This window comes from Corvus kubaryi, unplaced genomic scaffold (genome assembly GCF_017639235.1).
Source record: "Corvus kubaryi isolate FWS band 111438036 unplaced genomic scaffold, C.kubaryi_AGA036_p1.0 133, whole genome shotgun sequence".
In the NCBI taxonomy this organism is placed as follows: Eukaryota; Metazoa; Chordata; class Aves; order Passeriformes; family Corvidae; genus Corvus; species Corvus kubaryi.
This window is the reverse complement of record NW_024580667.1, coordinates 6,071,543-6,096,487: the sequence shown is the minus strand read 5'-3', so window position 1 is coordinate 6,096,487 and position 24,945 is coordinate 6,071,543. Positions and strand designations below refer to the sequence as shown.

At 40.8% G+C, this 24,945-nt stretch overlaps 1 protein-coding gene across 1 annotated transcript; it reads right to left on the bottom strand.

Annotated features, from left to right (window-relative positions):
* TMEM47 (transmembrane protein 47) lies at positions 1-24,882 on the bottom strand. Its single transcript, XM_042035477.1, has 3 exons — positions 24,390-24,882; positions 11,286-11,426; positions 1-3,779 (listed from the first exon to the last, which is right to left on the bottom strand). The coding sequence occupies exons 1-3, from the start codon at positions 24,613-24,615 to the stop codon at positions 3,601-3,603; spliced, it is 546 nt and encodes a 181-aa protein (XP_041891411.1). The 5' UTR covers positions 24,616-24,882; the 3' UTR covers positions 1-3,600.
* Positions 24,883-24,945: the final 63 nt, after the last annotated feature.

Below are 24,945 nucleotides of genomic sequence, written 5' to 3'. Positions count from 1 at the left end.
TTTTCTTAGTGTAACAATTTTTTTTTTATTTCAGTTACTTTTTCACATAAAACTTTATGTAAGCTACAAAAATTGTGAAATGCAGAAATGGTATTAAAACTGCAAACTTAAAAGTTTAGATTAAAAAAAAATCCATCTTTCCCTGCTAACAATGACCATTTAAAACGAACCATATTTTGATGGACTCATTTAATAAACATACCATACACTTCTCAAAAATAAATAAAGAACAACATCAGAAAAACCAATACTATCAACAACATGAAGCATTTAGTCATCTTTTCTTTTTTTTTTTCCTTGAAAGACATAAATGAAATTTCTAGGCACAGTTTTAGGCATTATAGAGGACACAGAGGCAATAGGTTAGTGTGCACTGCGCTGTACAAAAATACAGTCTGAATAAATTACATTGCTAGCCATAAGATTAGACTTCACTTACCAGTCAGTTCATTGCATGTTTAATAATATACAGTTACATGCTAATCCATATATATCATTTATATTTCAAACACATAGGTCTCTCTATATTTGTTTTTAAAATTTACAAAAGCTAAACGAAGTTGTGCAAGAAATCCAGAAGAGGTGCTGGGTACTTGTCAGCACCGGACGGTATACTTTAAGCTTAAAAAATACAAATAACTAGCCCTGCTTGCAAGTTTGCTATATATATATTTATTCATATATATTTGGAAGGAAAAAAAAAAAAGATTTGTTGTGGGAGAGAATCATTCTGCCAGTGAGAGAAAGTCAAACTGAAACAGTCATGACATGACACAAGCACAACATACCAAATTATTAATTTGTCGTGCGTACACTCAAGACAGAGACTTGCATCTTTTTTGTGGCTAAAAAAAAAAATCAGCACAAAATTGCATTTACCTTTAGTTCAGTTCTGAGAAACAGAATGCTTGCCAAAATTTGCAATGGTAAAGGGGGAAAAAAAAAAAAAAGACACTGCAGTAGCAACCTAAGCTAAAGGTAGGTACCTAAATCCACATACTATTTGCCCAAACACAAAGGTCCTGAGGAGTCTGAGAGGTGGGTCCTAATAGACTGCATTACCTTCAAGAGGAAAAGCAGATGTTGAGACTGAAAATCAGATCTCTGACTCAGATGTGAATCAAGAACCTTGTCTTTAGGCATTCACGTTTGTACATTGTTTTGCCTGAACACCTTTTACATTAGCAGCCAGTGACTTGCAGAGCACACACCATTCATTTGCATTTGCCTTAGGCCTGACAGTTGCTTTTGCTCAAACTCCACATAAAGAAAAATAATTTGATAATTCGGCATTGTACCTTCTTCTCAGCACAAAGTGCCACGCAATGCCAGCCCCAAAACACCATCCTCTTAGAAAGGTACAGACATCTTCTCACAGTGGGCTTCTTGGCACGAACCTAATTCCCATACCAAACTACAATGTTCTCCATGCTGCTAAATAAAAGAACTACACAGCTGTTCAGAAAGATACTGAGTTAACTACATACTGAATATCCGCCTTAAGTCAGTCTCAGGAAATAAAGCAGAGTTACAAATGCTCTCTTGGTGCCTGTGAAATAACTGGATACAAGTTTTCCTCCCATCCTTTTTGCTCTCCAGGCATTGCCATGCAATCCCTTCCATGTCAAGCTGCATTTTGCTCCGTCTAATCTAATTAATCACCACTGCTTCTGCAAAGACTGCCGATATGGAAGATTCTGCCACGGTAATAAAGACTGAACTCCAGAGCATCCCAGAGTTTTAGAAACCATCTCCACAAGCCAGCAAGACTTGCACAATGACCTCCTAAAGGCAGCCCTGTGGTCCCCTGCTCATTGCAGACCCTCAGCACCCTGCAGATGGTGGCCCAGCAGTAACACAAGAGAGCCATCTTAACACCGAGTAATTCAGGAATCTTTTACGTGGAAGCAGCAAAACCATTTGTGTAGAGGTGGATGTGCAACCCCAGCATATCTGCTTGTGCAGAGGTCCACATAGAATATATTTTAAATTTTTCCATTAAAAAAAATAGTTATTTCTAAAGATTACAATTGTATAAAAATATGCTTATAATTAATTGAAAATATCCAAATAAGCAAATTGTAAACAAAAATAAAAGTGATGCGGATTTAATTCATGTGAGAGTTCTCCCTATTTTATCTTGGGTTTCATTTCATGAGTACAGTCTCTGGATGTTTTAAGTGGGAAACATACTAAGCAAGGAGTACTCAGAAGTACATCATCATTAGACAGTCCATTAGAAACTCATCTTTTAAAAACAAGAGCTTACCTCCTGAAGTGCTAATGTTTTAACATGATGGGGTCTCAGCAATATTATTGATGATCAGGGACACTCACAACCTAACTAGACTTTTAAAAAATGGCAGTTTTTTAATTTGCAACAGCCTAGAGAAGAATTTTTATTAAGTATTATATTACACTTGGAATAGCAAGAAGTTATTTTTGTCCAGTTTGACCTTAAATTGATGTGAACTTTTAAGCATTTCCCATAACACAGAGTCTGTACAAGGGCATATGCAGAAGACAAACCATTGTGTGTTTATTTTGTAACACTAACCAAAATTGGGGGTACCAATCCAAGACCTTCAAGAATGTGTACAAAGTTAGTATTTTAACCACTGCATCACAGCTCAAATTACAAGTTTAAGATGCAGCATTTCTCTCCCTCTGCATATATATATTTGCATTATATATATTCATTTATACTAATACCTTTCAAAAATATAACTGAACTTGTTCCATATGCATTCTTTTCATGACGATGATTGGAAGTTAAATGGGTACTCAGGACAACTACAATTCATTCACACATTTTAGGCATCTCAGGGACAGATCAGGTCTTTTTCTACTCCCCATTATCTTCACCCCTCCAGCAAAACACTGAGAGCTGAGACAACTTCCAACTACACAGTCAGAAGCACATGTCTCTGGGTTTGGACTTCCTTCAACAATCTGCTACAGCTGGCACGGTGATGTCAATTACCAATTCATGAAATCCTGTGTGGGTTGGTGGCTTGTTTGGGTTTTTCTTTTTTTTTATTATTCTCGCAGCAGACTGTTGAGTGCAGATATTAGACAAGTCATTAACCAGTTACATTCATTGCCCTAAACACAGTCACTTGCAACTAATTCCTTAAGAGCATTTCTGAGCAAGTAACAAGGGGCCAACACAGCCTAGTGTACAAGATGCCATTGCCTGCTTATCAGACATCTGAATCCTCTATGATACAGGAAAACTTCTAAATGGAGCCCATACCAGCTGCTCCCCTGAAGGCAATAGCAGATGCTGGCATTGCATTCTCATTCCAATCAGTTTTCTCACAATGATCACTCTCACGTAGATCCTTTTGCTTGTTGTCAGGAAAAATGAAGTTTATGTATCAGCAGCTTGCAGCATCTGCCTATGTAAGATCAGCAATCCTAGTGTTTGCAGTTCTTCTAAATGGTCGTAAAAGCTGGTTACAGTGTTCACACCCAAAAGGCAAAGGCTATTTTATCAACAGAGCAGACTGTTTGGTGCTCCACAAGTGTTCTAAAAAAACTGTGAGCTAGAAAAGATGGGGTAATCCTTTTTTTTATTTTCCTTTTCATTAAATGATTCTAGTAATAGTCTTCATAGTTCTTAGGGTTCAGGCAATAAAGAATGGCACCCCCAAACGAAAATATAGTTGCACCCCACGCCAGGCCATAGCCCCAGTTGAATTCATGGTATATTTTCAAGCTGACCGTTTCGATGAACTTGATTGGGTAAAGGACTAAGCTGCAGACCTGGAGAACAACTGAAAGACAAAAAAAGCACAAATGTCAGAAGAAGTCTCAATTTGCTTCCCTAAAACAAAGAAAACATCAAATAACTGAAATTCACATTTAAAATGCTCTTGGTGACTTTTAGCTTGTAAGTGCTGCTCTTTTTAAATCACCTTCCTTTCATTCACAGAGAACAGAGCAGCTCTTCCATACTCCCTTGTTGATGAACAAATGTTATTGCTGTGATATAATGATGATCCTTCAAATGTCCACAAAATTAACAGTGAAAGTAGCATTTTCCAAATTCTTTTCTGTCTCTCCTTTCTCTTTTAGTTTGCAGTCATTACTCCTTCCATAACAGCAAATCTTGTTCTATTGCCATTATAAAAAAGTCAAAACGAGGAGCGACAATACATATTAAGAAATGTAGCTGAGAATCAAATAATTTACTTAGCCTAGAAATAATTCATTGTCATAGGTGATATATACTTGTGATCAGTACATGTTATGATCCAGTTTTATTAAGGTCCTTTGGAAATTCCTCTGCCCGAATTAAGGTGCAAATGAGACCATATGCCAGTGACAATAATAGGGGTTTTATTATATAGTAAACATGAGAGAAAGAGAAAAGAAAAAAGAAAGGAATAGAAAATAGGTGGGGGGATGAAGAGTGACAGGGACAGAATAAAAAGAATATCACTGCTCCATGGGTCCCACTGGTGCCTCGATCATCTTCTCCAGCTGGTCTCTTGGTGGTGAAGGTCCCCCAGAAGGCACAGAGTCCCATGGGTGTACATGCTCAGGCTGGGTGGGCATGTCTGGGGCAGTCTCTCACAGCAGACTCCGGGTCTGCTGCACCACGTGCAGCCCTGTGGGGCCAAGCCTCTCATGTAAATGTCCCGTGGATGTGCTCTGTGGGGTTGGGGGTTCCACAGCGGGGCCAGTTTGTGTAATTTGAGGATGGGTGTTCACTGCCTTTCACCAGAGGTTGCACCATGCACCCAAAACCTCCTCCTCCCCCCTCGGTTGGGGGCAGTCTGTGTAAACCTGGCTTCTGTGAGCCACGCTCTCCCCCACCCCAAACTCAGCCAGGGATAGCTGCAGCTGGTGGCTTTGGCCTTTTGTGGATGCACACCTTTCCCTCAGCCTGAGATGACTGAACAATAGGTTTCCTTTATCTAATCAGCAGTTGGACTTTCAGTTCAAAGTCCCACTCTTCAGGGAGGCTTCTTCGGTTGTAGCTTCTTTATAATGAGCAAAACTTTATATCAATGTTTGAGGCATGAACTATTTTCAGTCTCTGACAGTAGAGACTCAGTGAATCACCTATTTCATATGCATTACTGTGTTCTGTAATCAGAATTAATGGCATTCTCACACAGAATACCAAGGAATCCATAAAATTTGATCAGTCACTAAACTCCAAACCAGCAAACTATTATGAATTTAGGGGGTGGGTCAGAAATACTTTGTAACGAAAGAGGTAATAAAATAGATCAAATCCAAGACATTAAAGAGCTTCAAAATCATTACTTCCTATAGCACTGTCTCTGAGATCCACAGACACACATTGGCCATTTCACTCTCACACACCCCCTTCAGTTGTGCCCAACTGGCCCCTTTCATTAGCCCTGTAGACAAGTGCTCACCTGTCCTGAGGACAGGACTGGTACAGGGAGATCATGCCCCACGTTCATCAGAACCTCAGTGACAAAACTCTATAAAACACTCACTGGAAATTTCTGTTCATCCCACCTTAGCCTACAGAGTAGTCTTTGGACTCTTACTTAAGACTGACAATCTGAATAATGTTTGCACAGTGCATTTTCTGATGGGGATATCAAAATCCACGGGACTTTTTTTAATTCTACAGTTATTGAAGTGTTACTTGACGTTATTCCATTTGAATATAATTTTTTGTCTCTCAGCTCACAAAATACTGCACAACACTGGAGAAACTCTGGCAGGGTACACTGGGAAAAGCACCCACTTATGAAAAGATGATGCATTCCAGTTCTATATAATGAGAGCATCTTTACACCCAAAAGCACCTCAACATATGCTCAGCTTTCAGACACATCGTTAAGACTATTCAAGGTCAGAAAGGATTTCTGAAAATGTATGGAAATATATGAGTTTTTCTTTAGTGGCTTCCTGCACTGGAGATGCAGCATCTCTGCTGAGTCAATGCAGAAACTGCTCCACGTGTGTCTGTGTCAAGTGCAAACCAAAAAAGTCTCCACCTTCACCAGTGTAACATATGAAGTATGCTAAGTTTCAGTCTACAGATTGGACTTGTCAAAACACAACCAAAAAAAAGTGATTCTCTTGGAAGAGGAACATGTTGCTAAAGCAGCAACACGCACAAGAGGGTTTTTTTGACATTTCCATAGTGAGGGTTCCAGCTTTTCCTACTATTGGTCCAGATACACTACTGTAGAACTCAAAGGAAGTGCTGGCAGCAAGTGGCTGGTGGGAGCAGCCACCCTACACAGCACTGTCATCACTTTGCACTAATTTTGCCTTCTGTCATTGTTTTTCCCTGTAGAGCAGGAAGGGAGCTGTGTCAGCCAGAAGCAGCAGTCAGCAGAGTTATGAGAAATGACCAGTATGACCCCAAAAGATGTTGAAAGCAATGCCTGCAACTACTGCTCTGCTTCTAATGCATTTAAAGGGACTCCATGCTATGCTGACCTGCTTAAGGGAAGTGTCTACTATCTTTCTTCAGAAGCACAAGTCTTTTCCTGTAGAAAAAACAGGCTGCAAAGGAAATCTTAAAAAGTCTGCTACTGAAATGCTGCTCAGAAAAGACTACTCATCTCAAACTTGAGTGTTCACTTCAAATGTAGACCCACTTTTATGAGTACCACTATGATGCTTGCAATATGGGAACGGGAATACTAGTTTTATTCTATTCACATGAAATATAAGCAATTATATGTACTCATCATATTAAACATGCAGAAATTGTAACAAATGCTTTAAAACTAGGGAAATATAATTTCAGTCATCTTTTTCTTTCTTCAGATGTTTGACTATAAGTTTTGATGTGAAGAAAAAACCCCATTTATGATGTGGCTTTCTAACTGATCAAGTAATTATTAAAATGCTGGTGCTGGCTAGTGAGTTCTGTACTTCTGTTCTCTACCACCCACTCATTTCACATGAGTAAAGCACTTCATTAGTAAGTGCTGGGTGTTTCAAAGATTACCTGAAAATGTAGCTGCAACAATGACAGAAAAAAAAAAAAAAAATCCCTCTTCTTTGTAGTGCCATGCAAGCTGGCAGTAATGAGAGTGGACACTAATCTCAGAGATTCAGGATGGACATCAACAAAGAAAAAAAATATCATAAGGAAGGTAGTATGGGCCCAGGAGAACATGCTTGGAAAGGCTGTGACATCTTCATGCTTAAATTTCTTCAAAACTGGTCCAGACAAAGCTGTCACTGTTAGTGACCATCCTGCCTCAACGAGGAGATTGGAGTACATGACCTACAGAGTATTTTCCCCAACAGTATTTCTTTGATATTATGACTCTTTTTGCTGCCCTGTAGCAGCCTGCACTGCACCCTACTGAAGTCAGTCCTACTTTTTCAGACCATTCCATCAACGTCACAAAATCAAATTCTGGCTTTCAATGTATCTGCAATTTTTTCTAGTTTCACTGTAAAATTTGACAAGCAAATTTTCATTCCGTCTTCCACATCATTATGAAAATAGGTAATAGCACAGAACTAAGGACACAATCCAGATGGACTGTGCTCTGCCAGAATTAAAAGATACAACCTCCAAGTATTCTCCAATTATTATCTGCCACCATTTTATATTATTCTTTTACAAATAATTTTTTCACTTAGCCACTGTTTTCCCTAGCTTGCATGTAAAAGCATCTTGTGAAATGTGTTAAAAGCTTGCTGACGTCAACAGGTTACTCTTCCAAACATTGTTACGTTTGTTACAGCACTAAAAGGCAAGCATCTTTAATTTTTCTTATTTTTCTTTTATGGACTTTCAGCAAGCACACTTTCTCTTTCTGCCCCTAAATTAAGACTTGGTTAGCACTCAGTTATCTGGTAAGTGTATCAATGAAACCCCTACTGAAAAGTTTGTGAGCTTGCACTTTGAGGGTGAAGTTTTCATGCATGTTTGGTTCATGATCTCTAAGACACCCTGGCAGGTACATGAGCTGGTGACCTGCACTAGACCAAAGAGCCACATGAGCAAAGGTGGCTCCACGCCAGAGTTCTTCCAACTGCCTCCCCGTTGCTCCACATTTTTCCACTACCTGAGGTGTTCTCTTCCTCCAACATTAAAATACTTACTGTCAGCTCTATAAAAACACATTCACATATTTTCATTACTTGCTGGCTTATTCTCAGTATCTAGGTCGAATTTTGGTTTTTTTGGTCCCCTTCTTTCTCATCTCTTCCAGTCCTAGTCAGTCAATCTTCTCCCTCACCTACAGAGTTGCTAACTGAAACCTGAAGCTGAGAAAAAAAAATAAAAATAAATCAAAACTTGAAGGAAAAAAAATAGCCTGGAGCCAACTGTTTGGACGCTATAAAGCATCTGGAAATAACTTTTCCATTTTGTCCTTTCTTCCACACAGAGACCTTTTCTACCCAACACCCACACATCATTAAATGTCTCTGGGCAATGCCTACTGTGCCCTTTTTCCAGAAGCAGCTGATAGACTCCTAACCAGAGTTACACAGAATATTTGGTCTTGTCAACACACTCACAGGTCAGGGTGGGGTTTATCCTGAAAGATTTGTGAAATCCACAGATGAAGGCTTGATTCCATGGAAAGCTGCATAATGCACAAACTGCTACAATCTTAACTTTCCCCTCTTCAGTGGGGGATTCTTTTCCATAATTCTTTCAAGATGTGCCATCCATATTCATCTCTACATATTGCTGACATCAAAGATAAAATCTGTAGGAAATGTCTTTTAACAATGTAAGTGTCAAATCCTAAAAGGATTCTCAGATTTGCTAAATAATGAAGAAGAATGGGGCAGGTTGTCTTGGCCTCATCATCTCTCTTCTCATATGCTTCAGGTTAGGGCTGTTCAAAATGCACATGCACACACAGAGGCAAAGGGAAGATGTGAACACCATCATAAGCTAAAGGACCAATTTAATTTCCTCTTAAATTCAAGTAAGCATTAACCCCCCTCACTATCAACCCTTTTAGTAAAGACTGGAAGCAATTTTATGCAGAGGAGAGAACATGAAGACAAACAGCAGGATTTGAGGAAATATTTTCTTGGGGAAAGCTGTTTCTTTTTTTAGTACAAACTTAACTACTAAATGAGCAACATGGCAAGAGAGGCGTGTACAGCTGAATAATTACCAAGTTACCACACAACATTATGAGAAATGAAGCCAAAAGCCAAATAAGAAACCACTACAAAAATTCAATAACCCCCTTTCCTTCAAAGTTAACTGCCCGGCATGCCTTATAATCTCAGAATTAACTCTAAATTTTAAAACAATGTCACCAGTACCTTTATTCATTTAACCAAGCAAGCAATGCCACACATAGAACAAAACCAGATGATTTCCATTCAGGGACTCTGATCGTAGGTTGCTTTAATTTCCTAAAAGCAAATGAATGTAATCTAGGAATATGTCTTGAGCACATAAAAGAGCATCTTGAAGGGCTCAGTTCCATCAAGGCAACGTTATCAGCAGAGGGCAGCAGGAGCCTTCCCGGAGTTGTGCTTCATCCCAAACTCCCTCCAATTCTGTGCTCTCATCCTCTCATATCCTCCTAAGTGGCTTTTTTTAATACATCCTGAAGGTTCTGCTATCCTCTTCATTATGGGCTATCAGAAGGGGCTTAAGCTGCTGGCTCCAATGCAGATGTGAGTGACAGGATGAAGGCAAACCATGCTTGGTGAGTTTCAGGAGAATCTGAAACATCCATGCTGATGAAGCCCCAAAGCACCAGAATATATAAAAGGAGATGATTTGATTTTGTAATTGTACCTCACTGGACCAGTCTTACAGAAAATTCAGATTCGTAGCTCTCCCTTAAGCTTTTGTGATAGTTTATATAAACTGTTCCATTTTTATGTTTTTAAAACCAAACAGGGACTACAGTGACAGCTTGTTAAATTAATAACTGAGATGACAAGGAAATTAATTCCTTATGGCACAGGGGCATATATAAACACCTTGCAAGATAATCCTATTTATTTTCACATGTAGAGCTTCCAGGGCTCACCTCTGGGTATTAATTTCCCTGTTTTAAAATTGCAAAAAAGAGAACATTAAAATAAAGATGGCTTTGCATGAAGAAAAAAAATGGGGACATCTAGCAGCACAAAGTCACAGATTAAAAATTATATTTTGAGATTTATCCTCTGTAGCTTCCCCTGCTGCATGTACTTCACAAAATAATAAATATAATGCAAATAAATAATTGTTTATGGACTAATAATAGTGCAACTGCAAAAATTATTAATGCTGTGCAGAACTTATATCTTGAGAAATCTCACCAGAGTTAACACAGAAGTAACCAAACACCTCTGAACTAGCATGCAGAACAAGGCATATCTCTGCAGGAACTCATGCCTTCTGATCAACGAATCAATATGATTACACAGAAGCTTCTTATTGTTTAAAATACACTCCACTCACACATCTCACAACTTTGACATCATACGCTACTTATACACTTTGCTTACTTATACATAGCTTATACAGTTCACTTACTTATACATTCTATAACTTATAACTTCCACATATCACACTACTTATACATCTTACTTAACTTATACCTTTTACGACTTTTACCCAATACATTACTTATGCATTTTACTTACTTATGCATAATACACTACTTATACATGCTACTCTACTTATACATCTTACAACCTTTACATGATACAGTACATATACATTTTGTAACTGCTGTGCATGAGATCTCACATTGCTTAATTGGTTTCTCTATTCTGTCCATGAGCTCCACACACACTTTTCTGATAATATGAGTGGTTTTAATCCAGCACAGCACAGTCCTTTTTTATCTATTCCTTGCTGTCTTGGCATTTAGTTTTTCAGCTGCTTCTTTCTCAATTCTTTTCCAATTTAGCCCAGTTTATGTTTCAGTCCTAGATGAATTCCTGAGGGCTCTAACAGGTGGGGCTCCTGATCCAGGCAAGCAGCATGAAGATGATGACAGCAACAAAACCCATCCAGTGATCAGCAGCCAAGTTAGTTCAGGAAATCCAAACAAAACAGCAAAGAACAAAAAGCCAATATAAGCCTGTCCCACCTCTCCCCTCAAGCCTTCAGACTGGAGCTTAAAAACCCTCTTGGGGCTGATGTGCTGCAGCTGAAGGTGGAAAGGCCAGGTGAAGCCAGTGAGGGTAACTCCAGCCTGGTCCCACTCTGAGGGCTCTGATAAGAATAGCTAAAGAGGGTTTGGCTGGGGCACACTATCAAGGTTCAAATACCTTACAACATATCTCCCTCCACAAAAGTTCAGCTGCTCTCCTGAAATCTTTTTAATGATGCCCGTGCTTACCTGCAGCAAAGAGCATGACTGCAACTGGTCTGTAGAACCTCCTCCGAGATCCCACGCAGATGGAGATCAGCCCAACCAGGAAAGCTATGAGAATAATGGCAGCACCACCCAGCAGCAGAGCCAGAGTAGCTATCTGCCAGTCTAGGGGGAAAAAAAAACAAAGAGGGGGAAAAAAATAATAATACAATTTCAGTAAAACAAGCCCACAGGCCTGACAGAAACAGCACAATATGAGGAACACAGAAGCTGCATCAAGGCTCAGGTAAATAAACAGCTGTGCCTTGAATTTCTTTTCCCCTAAATAGTGAATCACCTTTATAAAACAGATGTAATTCAGAAGCAAAGTGCCACAACCTCCCACGCTTACTCAAGCCTTAGTTGGCCTCGTTGGGATTTTGTCTGAAGTAAAACTGAGTAATTTGGTCCCCTGGTTTTTATCCAATTTAGAATGAGAAATTGAGGCTGGCTCGGGATTAGCTGGTGGTGTGTTAACTGACCCTCAGTCTCCTGTAACTTTCTCACAAAAGAGTGAAAGTCAAACCTCTGCTCGAACTGATTACGATGACACAGCAAGGGAAATGCATGCAGCCTCATCATACACACCTGTCCCTTGGGAAGTACCAAGGCCACACAGTATGGTAACAAAACTGAGGAGATGCTCAAAGGAATCAAAATGTATAAATATATATATATATATATATTCAGCACTGAAAGATAGATGGGAATCAAGACTTTCTAAAGGCAGTAACAATCATTAGCTGCAGACCCAGTCAAATCTCAAGCCCATTTTAAAATGTCAGTTATCCTCAAGTGTCAGTTTTTCCTCCCCCAAAAGCAACCTCTGCACTTGGCCCAGCGTATTTTCTAGTTATTCTCATATATAATGGATGCAGTTATAAACAACATATTTGCAGTCTTAAGTCACATAAATCAAAATCCATTTGTAAACTGATGGCCATGATGTGTGTATACAACATCCAAGATCTAACATAAGAGCTTCTGTGGGATTTTGGAAAGGCACAGGCTTTGGGCTGTCTCTTTTCCCAAAAGAATATCTAAGACCTTTTCTCTCTCCAGTAGCAGGCATCAAGAAAAAGAATCAGATCACTATTTACTGCTTATCACTACTAGTTCAAGGAAGATGATATAAATTCAGCTCATGGGAAAAGGACCTATGGATCCTTTGCATCTCATTACTTTGAAAATACTAGCAGTCATGTGATACTCAGAATACAATGTCCAAATGCATTACACAGTTCAAAGAAAGTAAGGGTATTTCCAAAATAAATTTCCAAAATAAATATCTTAGGGTTACAAAAATAACAACAACAACAAAATGAACATCCTCTTTTGGAAATGAGTAAAAAGGACTGTTTTAAATAAACAATGGATCCAGTTTCAAGAGGAATCTAATCTGCTGAAGATACAGACAGTGCAGCTGTGGAGTTTGGGAATGGAATGCTGGCAGCTATTATCACCAAAAAGCCTTCACATATTATATGAAAAAGGATGAAGGAGATTAAAAGAAAGTGAATAGAAAAGCTATAAAAGCACTGCTTGAAAAGAAAGTGATTTTAAAGGTGTGTTTGCGCAAATACACTCACTTATTTTCACTCTTTTCAGAAATCCACGCATGTTCTTTAGTAATCGTTTAATTACTAAGTACTCAACCTTCCAAGCTATTTTACTCCTTGTTTTCTTACTGGACTAAACCCCAAGGCTGGGAACAATCTTTCATTCTATCATCAGCATGCAAGCAAATGTCAGTTTGCTGTGTGTCCCGCTGTTATGCTATCATTATTGGGACAGAAATATGATTTCAGTATTGGATGGAGATGTTTTGGAGAGTGGTTTTTAATTTTAACATGAGCCTTCAGAAACACCAAGCGGTTAGTGTACTGATGATTTAGAAAGGATTCTTCCAATATCACAGTGCATTACAGATATAAAATACAGAAATAAATAAACAGAATGGACCACTTTGGAACAATATGAAAGGAATCCTTGCACTAGAAAATTGCACAGGTACAAAGACCAGCCACATAAATCCATATCACACCAAAGTTAAAAGCCACACAAAATTGATGAAATAAATCAAAGGGTCAGATGGGAAAACTCAGAAACTAAAATTTCTTGAAAGTCACTACAAATAATAAAATACTAAATGTTGTCTTCGCATTGATCAGATGCCAAAGTCTAATGCAAAGGAAGGCATACAACACTGGAGTAGCAGCTAAAAGGAAAATAAGTTGAGTATCCCATTGCTTTCTAAAACCACACTGGAAAACAACCAAACAACTGATAATAAATTAGGCAAAGATGATATAAGTGTGGGGTTAGAATATAGTTTAACTTCCAGGACAAATATACATATACAGATTTTAGAAAGGTTAAAAAATAAACAAACTACCTTACTATAGTACTGATGTGGGAGGTAAAAGGACAAATGAGTGTTGGGAGACACCCACACTCCCAACTAAAAAAGAACTGACTTAGATAAACAAAATTAATTTCTTGAGTAAGACAACCTACTCAGTGATGCTGACAGCAGGACAAAACCAAGGCTCTTACTGTTCCTCACTACCAGCTGGGAACCAGGTAGTGAATGTTATGCTCTGGGCCACAATGTCTGGAATTGCCTGTTTATTTTAGCCCCTTTCACAGCAGCATACAATGCTACAAGCCCTTGCCTTGAGCTGCAGCTCAAGTGGGACTTTGGTTGAAGAACATCATGAAGGTCAGATGTAACTGCACAAAGAATACAGGACTAAACTTTCCTATACTGGCTACCATAGTAACTACATGTTTAAATCTCCTTGTCATCTTGGAAAAATCTTAACTTTCAATTCTGAAAGCCATTTGCTCTGGTGACAAAATAAAGCTTATGCTGGATTAAGAAAGCAAAATCTTCTGCATGGGTCTTCAACTTAACAGAATTTTTTTTTTTTCCATGCCACTGGACTTTACGAAAAATAAAAGGAAGATCCAAAGAAAACAGAACCCCTACCTCTGAAGTTCAAACAGCCTGTAAAACAGATAGCTACAATATAAACACATAGAGTGAACACAGTTTTTCTGTAACAAAGATCTGTAGTTTTCCTCAGACTACCCAAGAGTGATATACAACACACAGCACCAAAATGGGATCAGCAGATTGTTCTGTTACATAGTGCTACTGGTACACAGAACATAAACATCATAAACCTACTTTAGAGTATCCAGAATATGCTTGTACCTCTTCTAGGCATGCACCAATCTTGCATAAGTTACTAATAAGAACTGTAAGTTCAGGAGCCTCAGCAGTTCACTGAGACTGCTTGTTCTCACAGAGATAGAAATATGCAAAACCACAAGTATAATGGGACCTTATAGATGATAACTGTTACTTTCCTGCATTCAAACCACAATTTGGTTACACTTTAAGAGTGCACATCAGTCTTTTTCACTGTACACCACTACAGTTTTTTAAACTACACATCCATTACCTAAGAAAAATACTAGGAACTAGTAAAAAAGCTAGTTAAACTCACACAAATGTTAATAAACTTTTAGACTTTAAAAAGCACTGTGACCTCATGTCATGCCCAAATAAGACTGCTTTGTTGGTTTAGATAACATTAGATTTTTTCAGTGTTCCACCCTTTTTGCAATACATTAAGAATTACACTAATACCTATCCCATCCAAACTAGAATTAAGACATTTTTGACAATTGTTAAGTAACTCGAGAGATCTCTTAAGAAAAGCCTCACTTAACGCATCCTATTTTTAGGTCTGAAAATCCCCAAGAAGCATCCCAATGTCTATAACCATGAGAAATATATACTGCAGTTCTGACAGCGATTATAGTGTTTGCATATTTTTAACCATAACAATCTGCCCATTAGTTTGTGGATGTGGGTTTCAGTATTTGGAAATATATATAAATATGAACCCAGGCACTTAACACATATTTCCAATACATACTTGGTGAAGAATTTATTAAAATTAGCATCTTTAGTTTTTAAAAAAAAAAAAAAAAAGCCCCCAAATCATGATGCTGCTGCTTCTTTTCACTTACTTCCTCATACAACAGTCAGCACCTTTCTGGAGGACAGTTTGGTCTCCATGCTATTTGGAAATTCTGCCTGCTTCTTAGTGATCCAGAGGCACAGTGTCAACCGTACATTGACATTTCTAACCCTCCTCCCTTCTTTCCCTGAAAGAAATGACCCAAGGCTTTAAGCTGTATAGTAATTTTTAATTAAGAGCAGCTCCATTTGCCCAATTTCTTGGATGAAATAATACTTCACTACTAGGGTAAAATCAGGGAAAGCCATAAAAGAAGAATAAAACACATCAAAGTTCTGAAATGTGTATTTTAATAACTAGGTCCTTTTTTGAACACAAGAAAGATCAATGCAAAAGGCTGGAGTAGATGTCATGTGTTCAGCCAGGTACCTCAAAATTAGGTTTTTTTTTTTTTTGACAAGGTATTCTACCATGTAAAAGAAGAAGTGGTGGACATAGAAACATACCGTGGAATATGTGAAGCATTTGTGTATAGGGCTCTTTCAGACAGTGCATGTGAACTGAATTAATTTCTTAAGAAACAATCAAATTTTCCCTTCTTCCATACAATGGCTCTCCACCAAGTCCTCTCCTCATAAAGGCTGAAGTACCAAAATGCATGCAGCTGTTACATAATGAAGATTGCCATTATGACTGACCTTCTAGTATGAAACAAAATCTTGGTAAGAAACAAAAACACAACACTTGGCTAAGTCTTTCTGATTCATTGCAAAGCTTCCACTTATTGAGTACCTGCCCTCAGACAATAAACACTCTAAGAAATTGCAATACAGTATTTAAAATCAAGAATAATGATTTTGAAAGAACATGTGAAGCAGAAGAACTTGAGGCACCCACACATAAGAAATTAAATAAAACCCATTAAGTATCATAACAATCATCTTAAATAAATAGGATAGCTAGAGATATTCCTAATTGCTTCATATTCAAACTTAGATATCAAATAGCCAACAAAAGTTAAAGTATAATGTATATATAAAAACATAAGGCAAACTCTATTTCCTAAAAGTGCTTTGGTTGCATGGTCAGTATGATTTCTTCTTTCTTCAGCAGGATCATGAGCAGAGGCATCTGTGGAAGCCGAAGGTCCACTGAATTCTGAGGAAAAGCTGAGATACAGCAGGGGCCATTAAGTTCTCACATCAAATTACTCCACAGAGGTCATCTTTGGAGCCTCAACCTGAGCCAAAATGATGGCCTTCAAAGAGCTGCTCAGAAGAATTCTGTCCTGGCTGATGGGGATATTGGCTAAAGCTGGGAAGCCCCATGCCTGTAAGTTACTGGGTCCACACTCTGCTCCTGTACAGCCAGCCTGCAAGTACAGTCCTTGGGATCCCTCAATGGACACTTCTGCACACTGCAGACAGAAGTGCTGTCTGGCAAGATCCATACCAAACCTCCAAAAATTGCTCTAGCCACAGCTTTTCACAGTGGAGCCTTGTACAAAAATGACAATAAATATGCATTTTCTGCTTGTTGATTAGTATAGTATGTTTACTAGTGCTGGCTGCTGCACATACTCTGGCTTTTATATTTCCTTTTTATTTTATGGATTGAGAATAAGATTTTTCTGAAGTATGAAAATTACTTGTGCATGTGGCTACTCAAGTCACTCAGACACTTAAAAAGCATTACCAGAGCTACAGGAACCAGCCAGCTCTGGCTGAAAGTATAATTTCCTTAAGAGAGAACTCACTTTACACCGAGGCTTCCTTCTAAAAGCCATAAATTGAAACACATGAAACAGCTATGTGAAGTCACAGATACGTTAAAAAGAAGTTGTTTGTGGACCTGACATGTTCCCTAAGAAATCTGTCTTCATCCACACACAGCAGCAGGACAAAGCCCTCAATAACCCAAGTACTGCACAACACCCGTGGGATTAACAGGAAGACTTTCCCATAGCTCTAATTTACCAGGACAGTGACAACACCCAAAGAGAAATTTAAGCATTTTATGCTGGGTGCCAAAATCCCTAAGTGCCTCCTAAGGATAATTCAGAGGCTCCACATAAGGCGTCAGTCATTTTGCATTTACTGTACAAGAGGCTTGTAGGATGATTTAGTGTTCCTGATGCTGAGTGGAGAGTTCACTTAGAATCAGTCAAAGAAAAAGAGAACAAGCAGAGAGACGTCCAAAAAAACAGCTTTCTGGTGCAGACCCTGTGTCTTACAGAGGTGCAGAATGCCAATGGATAACGATGGCAGCCAACCACTGAAGGAGGAAAGGCAGATGCCTCCTTAGCTGCCATACACCAGGGGCTAGAGAGCTTCTCAGAAGCTGCAAGGTCTTTGCTTCCCAGCTCTGGCTCCAGACTCTAACCTCAAACCTCTGCTCCCTTTTCCCAGTGGGATTTCTTGACTGCTAGGGTAGGTTGCAACTGCTCTCCTCTTCTGTCTGCTAGATCCAAGCTGCAAAAAGATTTATGAGGTCCTTGAATAAATTTGTGCACGGGAATCCAAATCTGAGTCTTGCTTCAGACAGCCTCTACCCTAACTGGCGCCTTCCAACACTGTTGCTGTTTATGCACCTTTCCCTTGCTGCATAAGGATGCTGACCATTACTGCATGGCAGCCCAGACTCAGGGCTCTCTCACCTTTGAAGGAAAAAGGCCTTAGCAGCCACCTACAGAGCTGCAACCCTCTCACTTGGGCTCTTCCTATGGCTTTCTTCTTTTCCAGGAGCAAGAAAACTGGATGAGAGAGAAAGATGTTGACTCTATTCCAGACAAGATAACAGCCCACTGGCAGCATGCTCCAGGCAGTAGGTGCTCTGCCACCTACCCTCCTCAGCCTGGAAAGGATGTGCTTGATTGTCTGGGGGAATAACTAGGCAGCCACTATACAGACTGCTCACCTCTCCATGGAAAGCAGTGCCCCTCACCTTCCACCCAAAGATGCCACTGGGAGTGCAGGGGACACTTGGGTTATATATATAAAAGTATGGTAAGCAACTCTACTGCTGTGTAAAAGAGACAGCAAGACAACAAAATGGTCTGGGGGGTTGCAGATGCATGAGCAACTTGCAATGTAGCAGGTTCTTGCTCGTCTGCCCACGGACACACATCTCTCCTGAGGAATAAAGCTTGCATTCCTTATTTATATGAAATATATATACTTCATAGAGACGTGGGCTGGGGTAGAGCATGTTGTACGTCTGCTCTGTGGCCCGCCTTTATTTCTAAAATCACAAAGTTCTTTAAACACAGCACAACTTCAAATAAAGAATTAAGTGGTGCCATTACATAGATCTTTATTTTGCCATTTAACAGCAACATGCATTGCACATCGCTTTCACCAACAGAGGACTTCAGGACAAGCACAGCATTACAGAAAATCATGTAATCTATAATTCATTCACAGAGTAGTACAGCATGTACTCAGGCATTTCCTCTATTGGATACACAGCACTCTTCTGAGATTAGCTTGCTACTATGTCATTTTAATTATTGGATATTCATTCATTCAATACAAATAATAAAACCCCTCAAACAACTGCATACACCCACAACTTAGAGAACTTCACAAAAACCTGGAACTCTTAGAACTTTGCCATTAGGAGAGAAGTGTGGGAGATGTGTTATACAAGCTTTTCACAAAAAGCTCACTATTTCTGACCTCCTCTATATAAGCTACTACTCCTTAGCAATCTGAAGTACTGTGCTTTGCACTGGAACCAGAATGTAACTATTTTCCCACGGTTGTCAATGTTCTTCCAGCAAACTGGCAATCTTCTGCAATTTTCCAAACTCATTCCATTTTTCCTTGAGAAAAACAATTAGCATTTAAAAGAGTTTGAGGAGTACTTCCCATCTGAACAATGGCTTTAAGAGGAACAAGTCGAACACATAATGCAATACACTGGATGGACTTTACCACTCCTCCTGTTACCCTGAATCTTATGCGGCCATCTTGGGCCACAAACCAGTAGCAGAGGCAAGACCACTCTCTGTGCAATTCTAAATAGAAAAATCTCATTAAATATTAAAACTACTTGTATTATCCCTAACTCCAGGAACCTCATATTTAATAAACAAAACTTAAAGCAACAGGATACATTAATGATTTTAAAATTGCAATGGACAACAGCAGTAGCAATAACCCACTATAGCTACAAGCCTCTTTCTCTTTTTTTTTTTTTTTAAGAGTATTATCACCCATAACGTGTATGGTACTCTTGACCTGATCAGATGAACTCACACAAACATCACAAATGTGCTCTAACCATGTCTCTTACTGGCTGGAGAAGGGTGGCTGCAATGGTAGCATCCACCATACTGAAAGGTCCAGACTGCTGAACAGGATCGGCTGCTCCCATGGCCTTGGGAAGTCTGAGGCTGAAATAACTGATCCATTTGTAAGAGAAGGAGCACACCTTAAAATATTCTATCAGGGCTGCTGTGAGGGGTAGTTAAGCCAATTCAAGGCATTCTACGCAGTTTGAAGAAGCCAGATAGACATAAGGCATAAACAGAGTATCAGTCATCACAGATTCACAGAATAATTTAGGTTGGGAAGGACCTCTGGAAGACACCTAGTTCACCTCTCCATGGAAAGTGGGGCCAACCTTCAAGCCAGACTCAACTTCAAAGTTAGATCAGCCTGTTCAGTCTTAGATGCTGAGTTTGAAGTAGTATGGCTTTTGATTTTACATCCACCTTCAGAAAAAGTGCTGGGATGATTATTAGAGTTAATACACAAAATGACAGACGAGTTTTCAAAACCAGATGGAATGTTTTATTAATTCCTCCTTACACTGTATGAGCCACTTTTTTCAGGTTAGTAAAATTACATTAGCTCCTCTTCTGTTATTTTGTAGCAAACTACCAGCCTTGCTGAGCTTTTTACAAATACATGTCAACATCAAATCTGAGCAATGATCCAGATCTTCTAATGAGGAAGCTGCTTTTCAGCTAGCAATTTCCCCTTGGAACAGCTCCTTAGATTCTGAACAAGGAGATACCATCCAAGACTATTCTGGCATGCCAATTCAGATATCTGCATTTACTGTGTAATTAAGGTTAAGCCCCTTGAAGTGCTACCGAATGAACAGTCTGAGACGCTGTTTTTATTTTAAGAACAAATTAGAACAAAATTACAAGCATAGAACTAGACTCAAGTTGTTTACTGCACTATGCTATAAGCCAAGCTTACCTTCATTGTTTGCTCATCACAAAGTTGAATAGACATTCAGAGACCCTGTTGCATGTATTTCCCTGACAGTGTTTTGTCTTTCAAACATTCATGGACAGTTCTAAAAGAGCATAATATTCTTGAAGAAAACTGAATGTTGCATAAAGAAATCCACAGGTTGTAAAGTAACAAAGCCAGATACCACCGCCGCATTCACCAGAATGAATACAGTTAATCAAAACCACTCAAATATATTTTTATATATGCTGTTTTCACAATAAACTGAAAGGCTGCAAATAAGCCATTGTTTTCTATGAACAGCTTATAAATGTATTGAAGTCAAAATAGACAATGTTTACCTGCAGGTCAGATTCTATGGAGCCCTTTATTTCTTCCACACCACATTTGTGTATCTTTGATTTAAAGAGCTATAATGGCTGCAGTTTATTGCACAAATTCAAATTTACTGTTATTAATCTGCAGGATGAAGACAAGTACCTGTGCAGGTATAGATACACCAGGCAGTTTACACAGGATGCATTTAATTTTAATGCTGTGACAGGAATAAATATTCATATGTAACTCTTGATAAATAAACCATCGCAAACTAAATATAATGCATTTCAAATAAGGCATAAAAAAAATTGTTTAAAGACACAGGAGTTTAAAATACAGTTGGTCTAAAGACAACTCATGCATTAGCCAAGGTAAGCTCTGATCACAGAAAATAGTTATATGCCCAGACAGTTGACAAAAATTCAGAGCTTTACAACTGCATTTCTGAATTTCAAGATTTTATAATGAAGCTTTCCACACTGGCAACTTTGTTAGTTTTTCTCTCTTGAAGTTGCTGCTAATGTGTGATTTACATAGACCCTAAAGACTCAGAAAAAAAAGAAAAGCAAATTAAGATGAGATATTGAATAATTTTCATATGTCAAAAAATTAATTTGACTATTTTACATACTTGAACCATCAATATTGTGAAGTATTTACACAACTTTAAAAGTCGTATGTGAGCTTGCAAGTTACAAAAAAGCCATTGGAACAGTGAAAGAATGAATGTGAACACATGCTCCAAGCACTAGCAATGCTCCAGGAAAAACGAGATTATTCGCTGCTACAACAACCAATGCAATCAAGCTCTGTGCATTTCCTTCTCCTCTCCACTACCAAGCTGACCTTCTGACAGCAGTCAGGGGTCCTACATCTAATTACAACAAAAGTTTTTAATTAAACCTCGAATGTGCTTTAACAGCTTCTAGCATGAGCTTGCCCTTGATGATGCCACTTGAGGTGCTCTCCTTCAAGGGATGATGAAGTAAATCTCTTAAAACCATGGGTGAAGATGCCTTTTTTCCTGTGTGTACTGCTGCTTTTCACAGCTAGCTGCAAAGCTGCCTGCACTGGTATCAAGCTAAAAGAGCTTTCCCTGTGGGAGCTCTCCACTATCTCCAAAATACCGTTTGCTGGATTCACAATGTAGGAGGAAAGTGCACTTAAAATATTAACACCAGCACACAAAATGGTCTCAAATATGAGCCCAATCCAACTTGGCGAACTTAGTGGAAGCCCTCCTATTGGCTTTAATGGCATTGTAACACACTAGCAGAAGGCAAGAGGAAAACAGTACAATTTCTCATATTTCAGGTCTGGTCAGAATGCAGTACTCTGTGCTGAACATGAGGAAACTGAAGGGTTTATTCCAGTCACCTCAAGTAAAACAATCACTCACTTCTTCCACAGTAGCTTGTGAAACCTGGCTCCAGTAGACTGGAAAGTATGTGAGGAAAATGGGTAAAGCACATTCAAAGAACTTGAATAAAACTGGATAGGCAGGAATTTGGGCACATGATAGTAGAAGGCACCACCAGAGGACAGATCAGATTTTCAACACACAGCATCCCACAAAAACTACATCTCATTCCTATCCATCCTCACCCATTCATCTTCCACCTCCCCAGAGACAGACAGGTGACCAAGAGAGGAACAAGAGAGATTAGTGTCCTTTTATGCTGCTCCATAAGCTGTCCTGCTTCTCTTCCCGTCCCACTTTTGTGTGTATGTATGTGTACACACGCATGCGTGACAGGGAGATGGATCAAGGGGGGAGCCCAGTAAAGTGTGTGGAGGTGGGGGGGATTTGAAGCAGGTTCTCATTCAAGCCATCTGAAAAGTCTTTCTGTAATCAAGGGGATACTATTTCAGGAGACAGGGAGAAGGGGCAAAGGATTCATGTTGCTAAGGAGACACATAGAAGCTGACATTCCTACATAAATTTCCATTTATACCAGGGAAGGAAAAGAAAGCACTCCAAACTTTGTGTAGATACCCTGGTAACTGACTGAAACCGATATTTCTTTACAACTCATTTTATGTTATTTAAAACAAAATCCCAAACAATATTTAAACCCTCAAACATTACTGCACACAACAGAAAAAAAATAAGCAGAGCAGCAAAGGAACCTGTGTAATTCTAACGCGAAAAGAGATCAGTTAATTCCCAGAACCTATACAAAGACTTCAGAGAATAGAGGAAAACAAAACACACCGAGAATATAGTCAGTCCTTTGCTTTACCTCCCAAAACACACATCTTGTCCCTACATGATTTACCCAACCAAAGAGCACAGCAATCCAAACAGATGATTTATCAATGCAAGTGTGTGTGGACAGGAATGGGGATGAAAACGATGTGGGGGGAGGCTGGCTGCATTTGTCAGTGTTTCTGTTGGGGCTCCAGAAGTTGCTATCACGCATAAAGTAAATAAAACCACCCATGAAAACCAAAACAATTACCGTACTACAAAAGAATTTACTGAAAAATATTCAACAGGCAGCTTGTTTTTATCATTCACAACCCGTTTTTGAAGTACTCCAAGCAACAGTGAAATGACGTTAAAAAAATAACAATCTGTGATCAAAGACTTAAAAAGGTGAAGAACGAATGAGCATCAAGAAATCACAACGGGTAGTGTGGCATGAAGGCAAAGGAGCGTGAAAGACGACAGGAATATCAGTACGTGCTAGAGAAAGACACACACAGGCACACCCGGCGTGATGGAGAGAGTCCGAGCCCAGGCGTCCCCACTCTGGACAAAGTAACAACCGGTTTTGGTTTAGGAAGCCCCAACTTTCCAAGACCAGAGACTTCTCAGATAGGGCGGAGGGGATTTATAAGATACTCGATCCCAAACAGTTTCTCACTGTACAGGGAAGCCACCACACGGAAAAAATAATCAAAACTAGTTCAAACTCGGGATCTTTTGTACGAATACCACGGCAGATACGGAGCCAATCACCCCTTCCGCTGACTGAAGCCTCCCATCTCCCGCACGCCGGGCACGATCCGAGCACGGGCGCTCGGAGCTGCCCCTCCCGCACACGCCGCTCGCTGGGAGCGCCGCCGCCTCCGCCCCAGCCCGACCGCCGGCGAGATGCGGAGTCGGTGCCGGGGAGGCTGGAGGGAGGACGGGGAGGAGGAGGATGGGGACAGGTGAAGAGGCTCGGGTAGGGAAAGGGTGCAGAGGACGGGTGGACAAAGGTGCCGGGGACTCTTCCCGGCGGCAGCGGCGGCCGGCGCGGGCAGAGATCTGGAGCGGCAGGGGGCGAGGCGGGGAACCAGCGGGGACAGCGGGGCACGGCCCCGGGCACTGCTCCGGTCCGGGGTGGGGGCTGGCCCCGGGAAAGGACTGGGATACAGTCCCGAAGGAGACAAGAGTGAAAGTGAAGGAGAGGCGGCTCGGGGGATGCTGGTGGGTCAGCCAGGGCACGGCGAGGGGAAGGAATTCTCAGTGCCCGGGGAGCGGCCAAGGGAGCGGGAGGCGGACGAGGAGGGGTGAAAGGCAGCAAGGGCCGGCGGCGGAGGGAAGCGGAGCGGGGCCGGGGGCAGCCGAATCTCACCGCTGTGCAGCGTCGACTCGCAGAGCCAGCTGTCCAAGTTGCCGGGCTTGCGGCAGGACTCCCAGAGGGACAGGTAGTACTGGTGGTCCGCCGTCACCCAGGCGGGGCTCAGCACGGCTCCCAGGTCCAGGCACAGCGCCAGAAAGATGCACACCAGCCCCACGAGCTTCAGCGGGGTCAGCACCGAGACGCGCACCTCCTCCATGCCGCTGCCGGCCGAAGCCATGGGGCCCAGGGGAGACGAGGAGAAGGACGCGCTGCCGCCGGCCCCGAGGGGAACAGGAGCGAGAGCCCAGCTCCGCGCAGAAGGGGCGGGTGGAGGGAGAAGCGGCGAGACCAGCGCTGTCTAACGGCGGCGAGAGGCGTTCGCAGGCGGCGGTAGCGCCGCTCCCTCCCGCCCTCCTCCGCCGCGCTCCCGCCCCGGTGTATCAGGTGCAGCAGCTCCCCCGGCCCTCCGGCGCCGCCCGGCCCGGCCCGGCCCGGCCCGGCGCGCTCCTCCCCGTGCCCGCCCCTGCCGGGGGAGGCCGGGCCCGCGCTCCGCGGGGAAGGGGCGGGG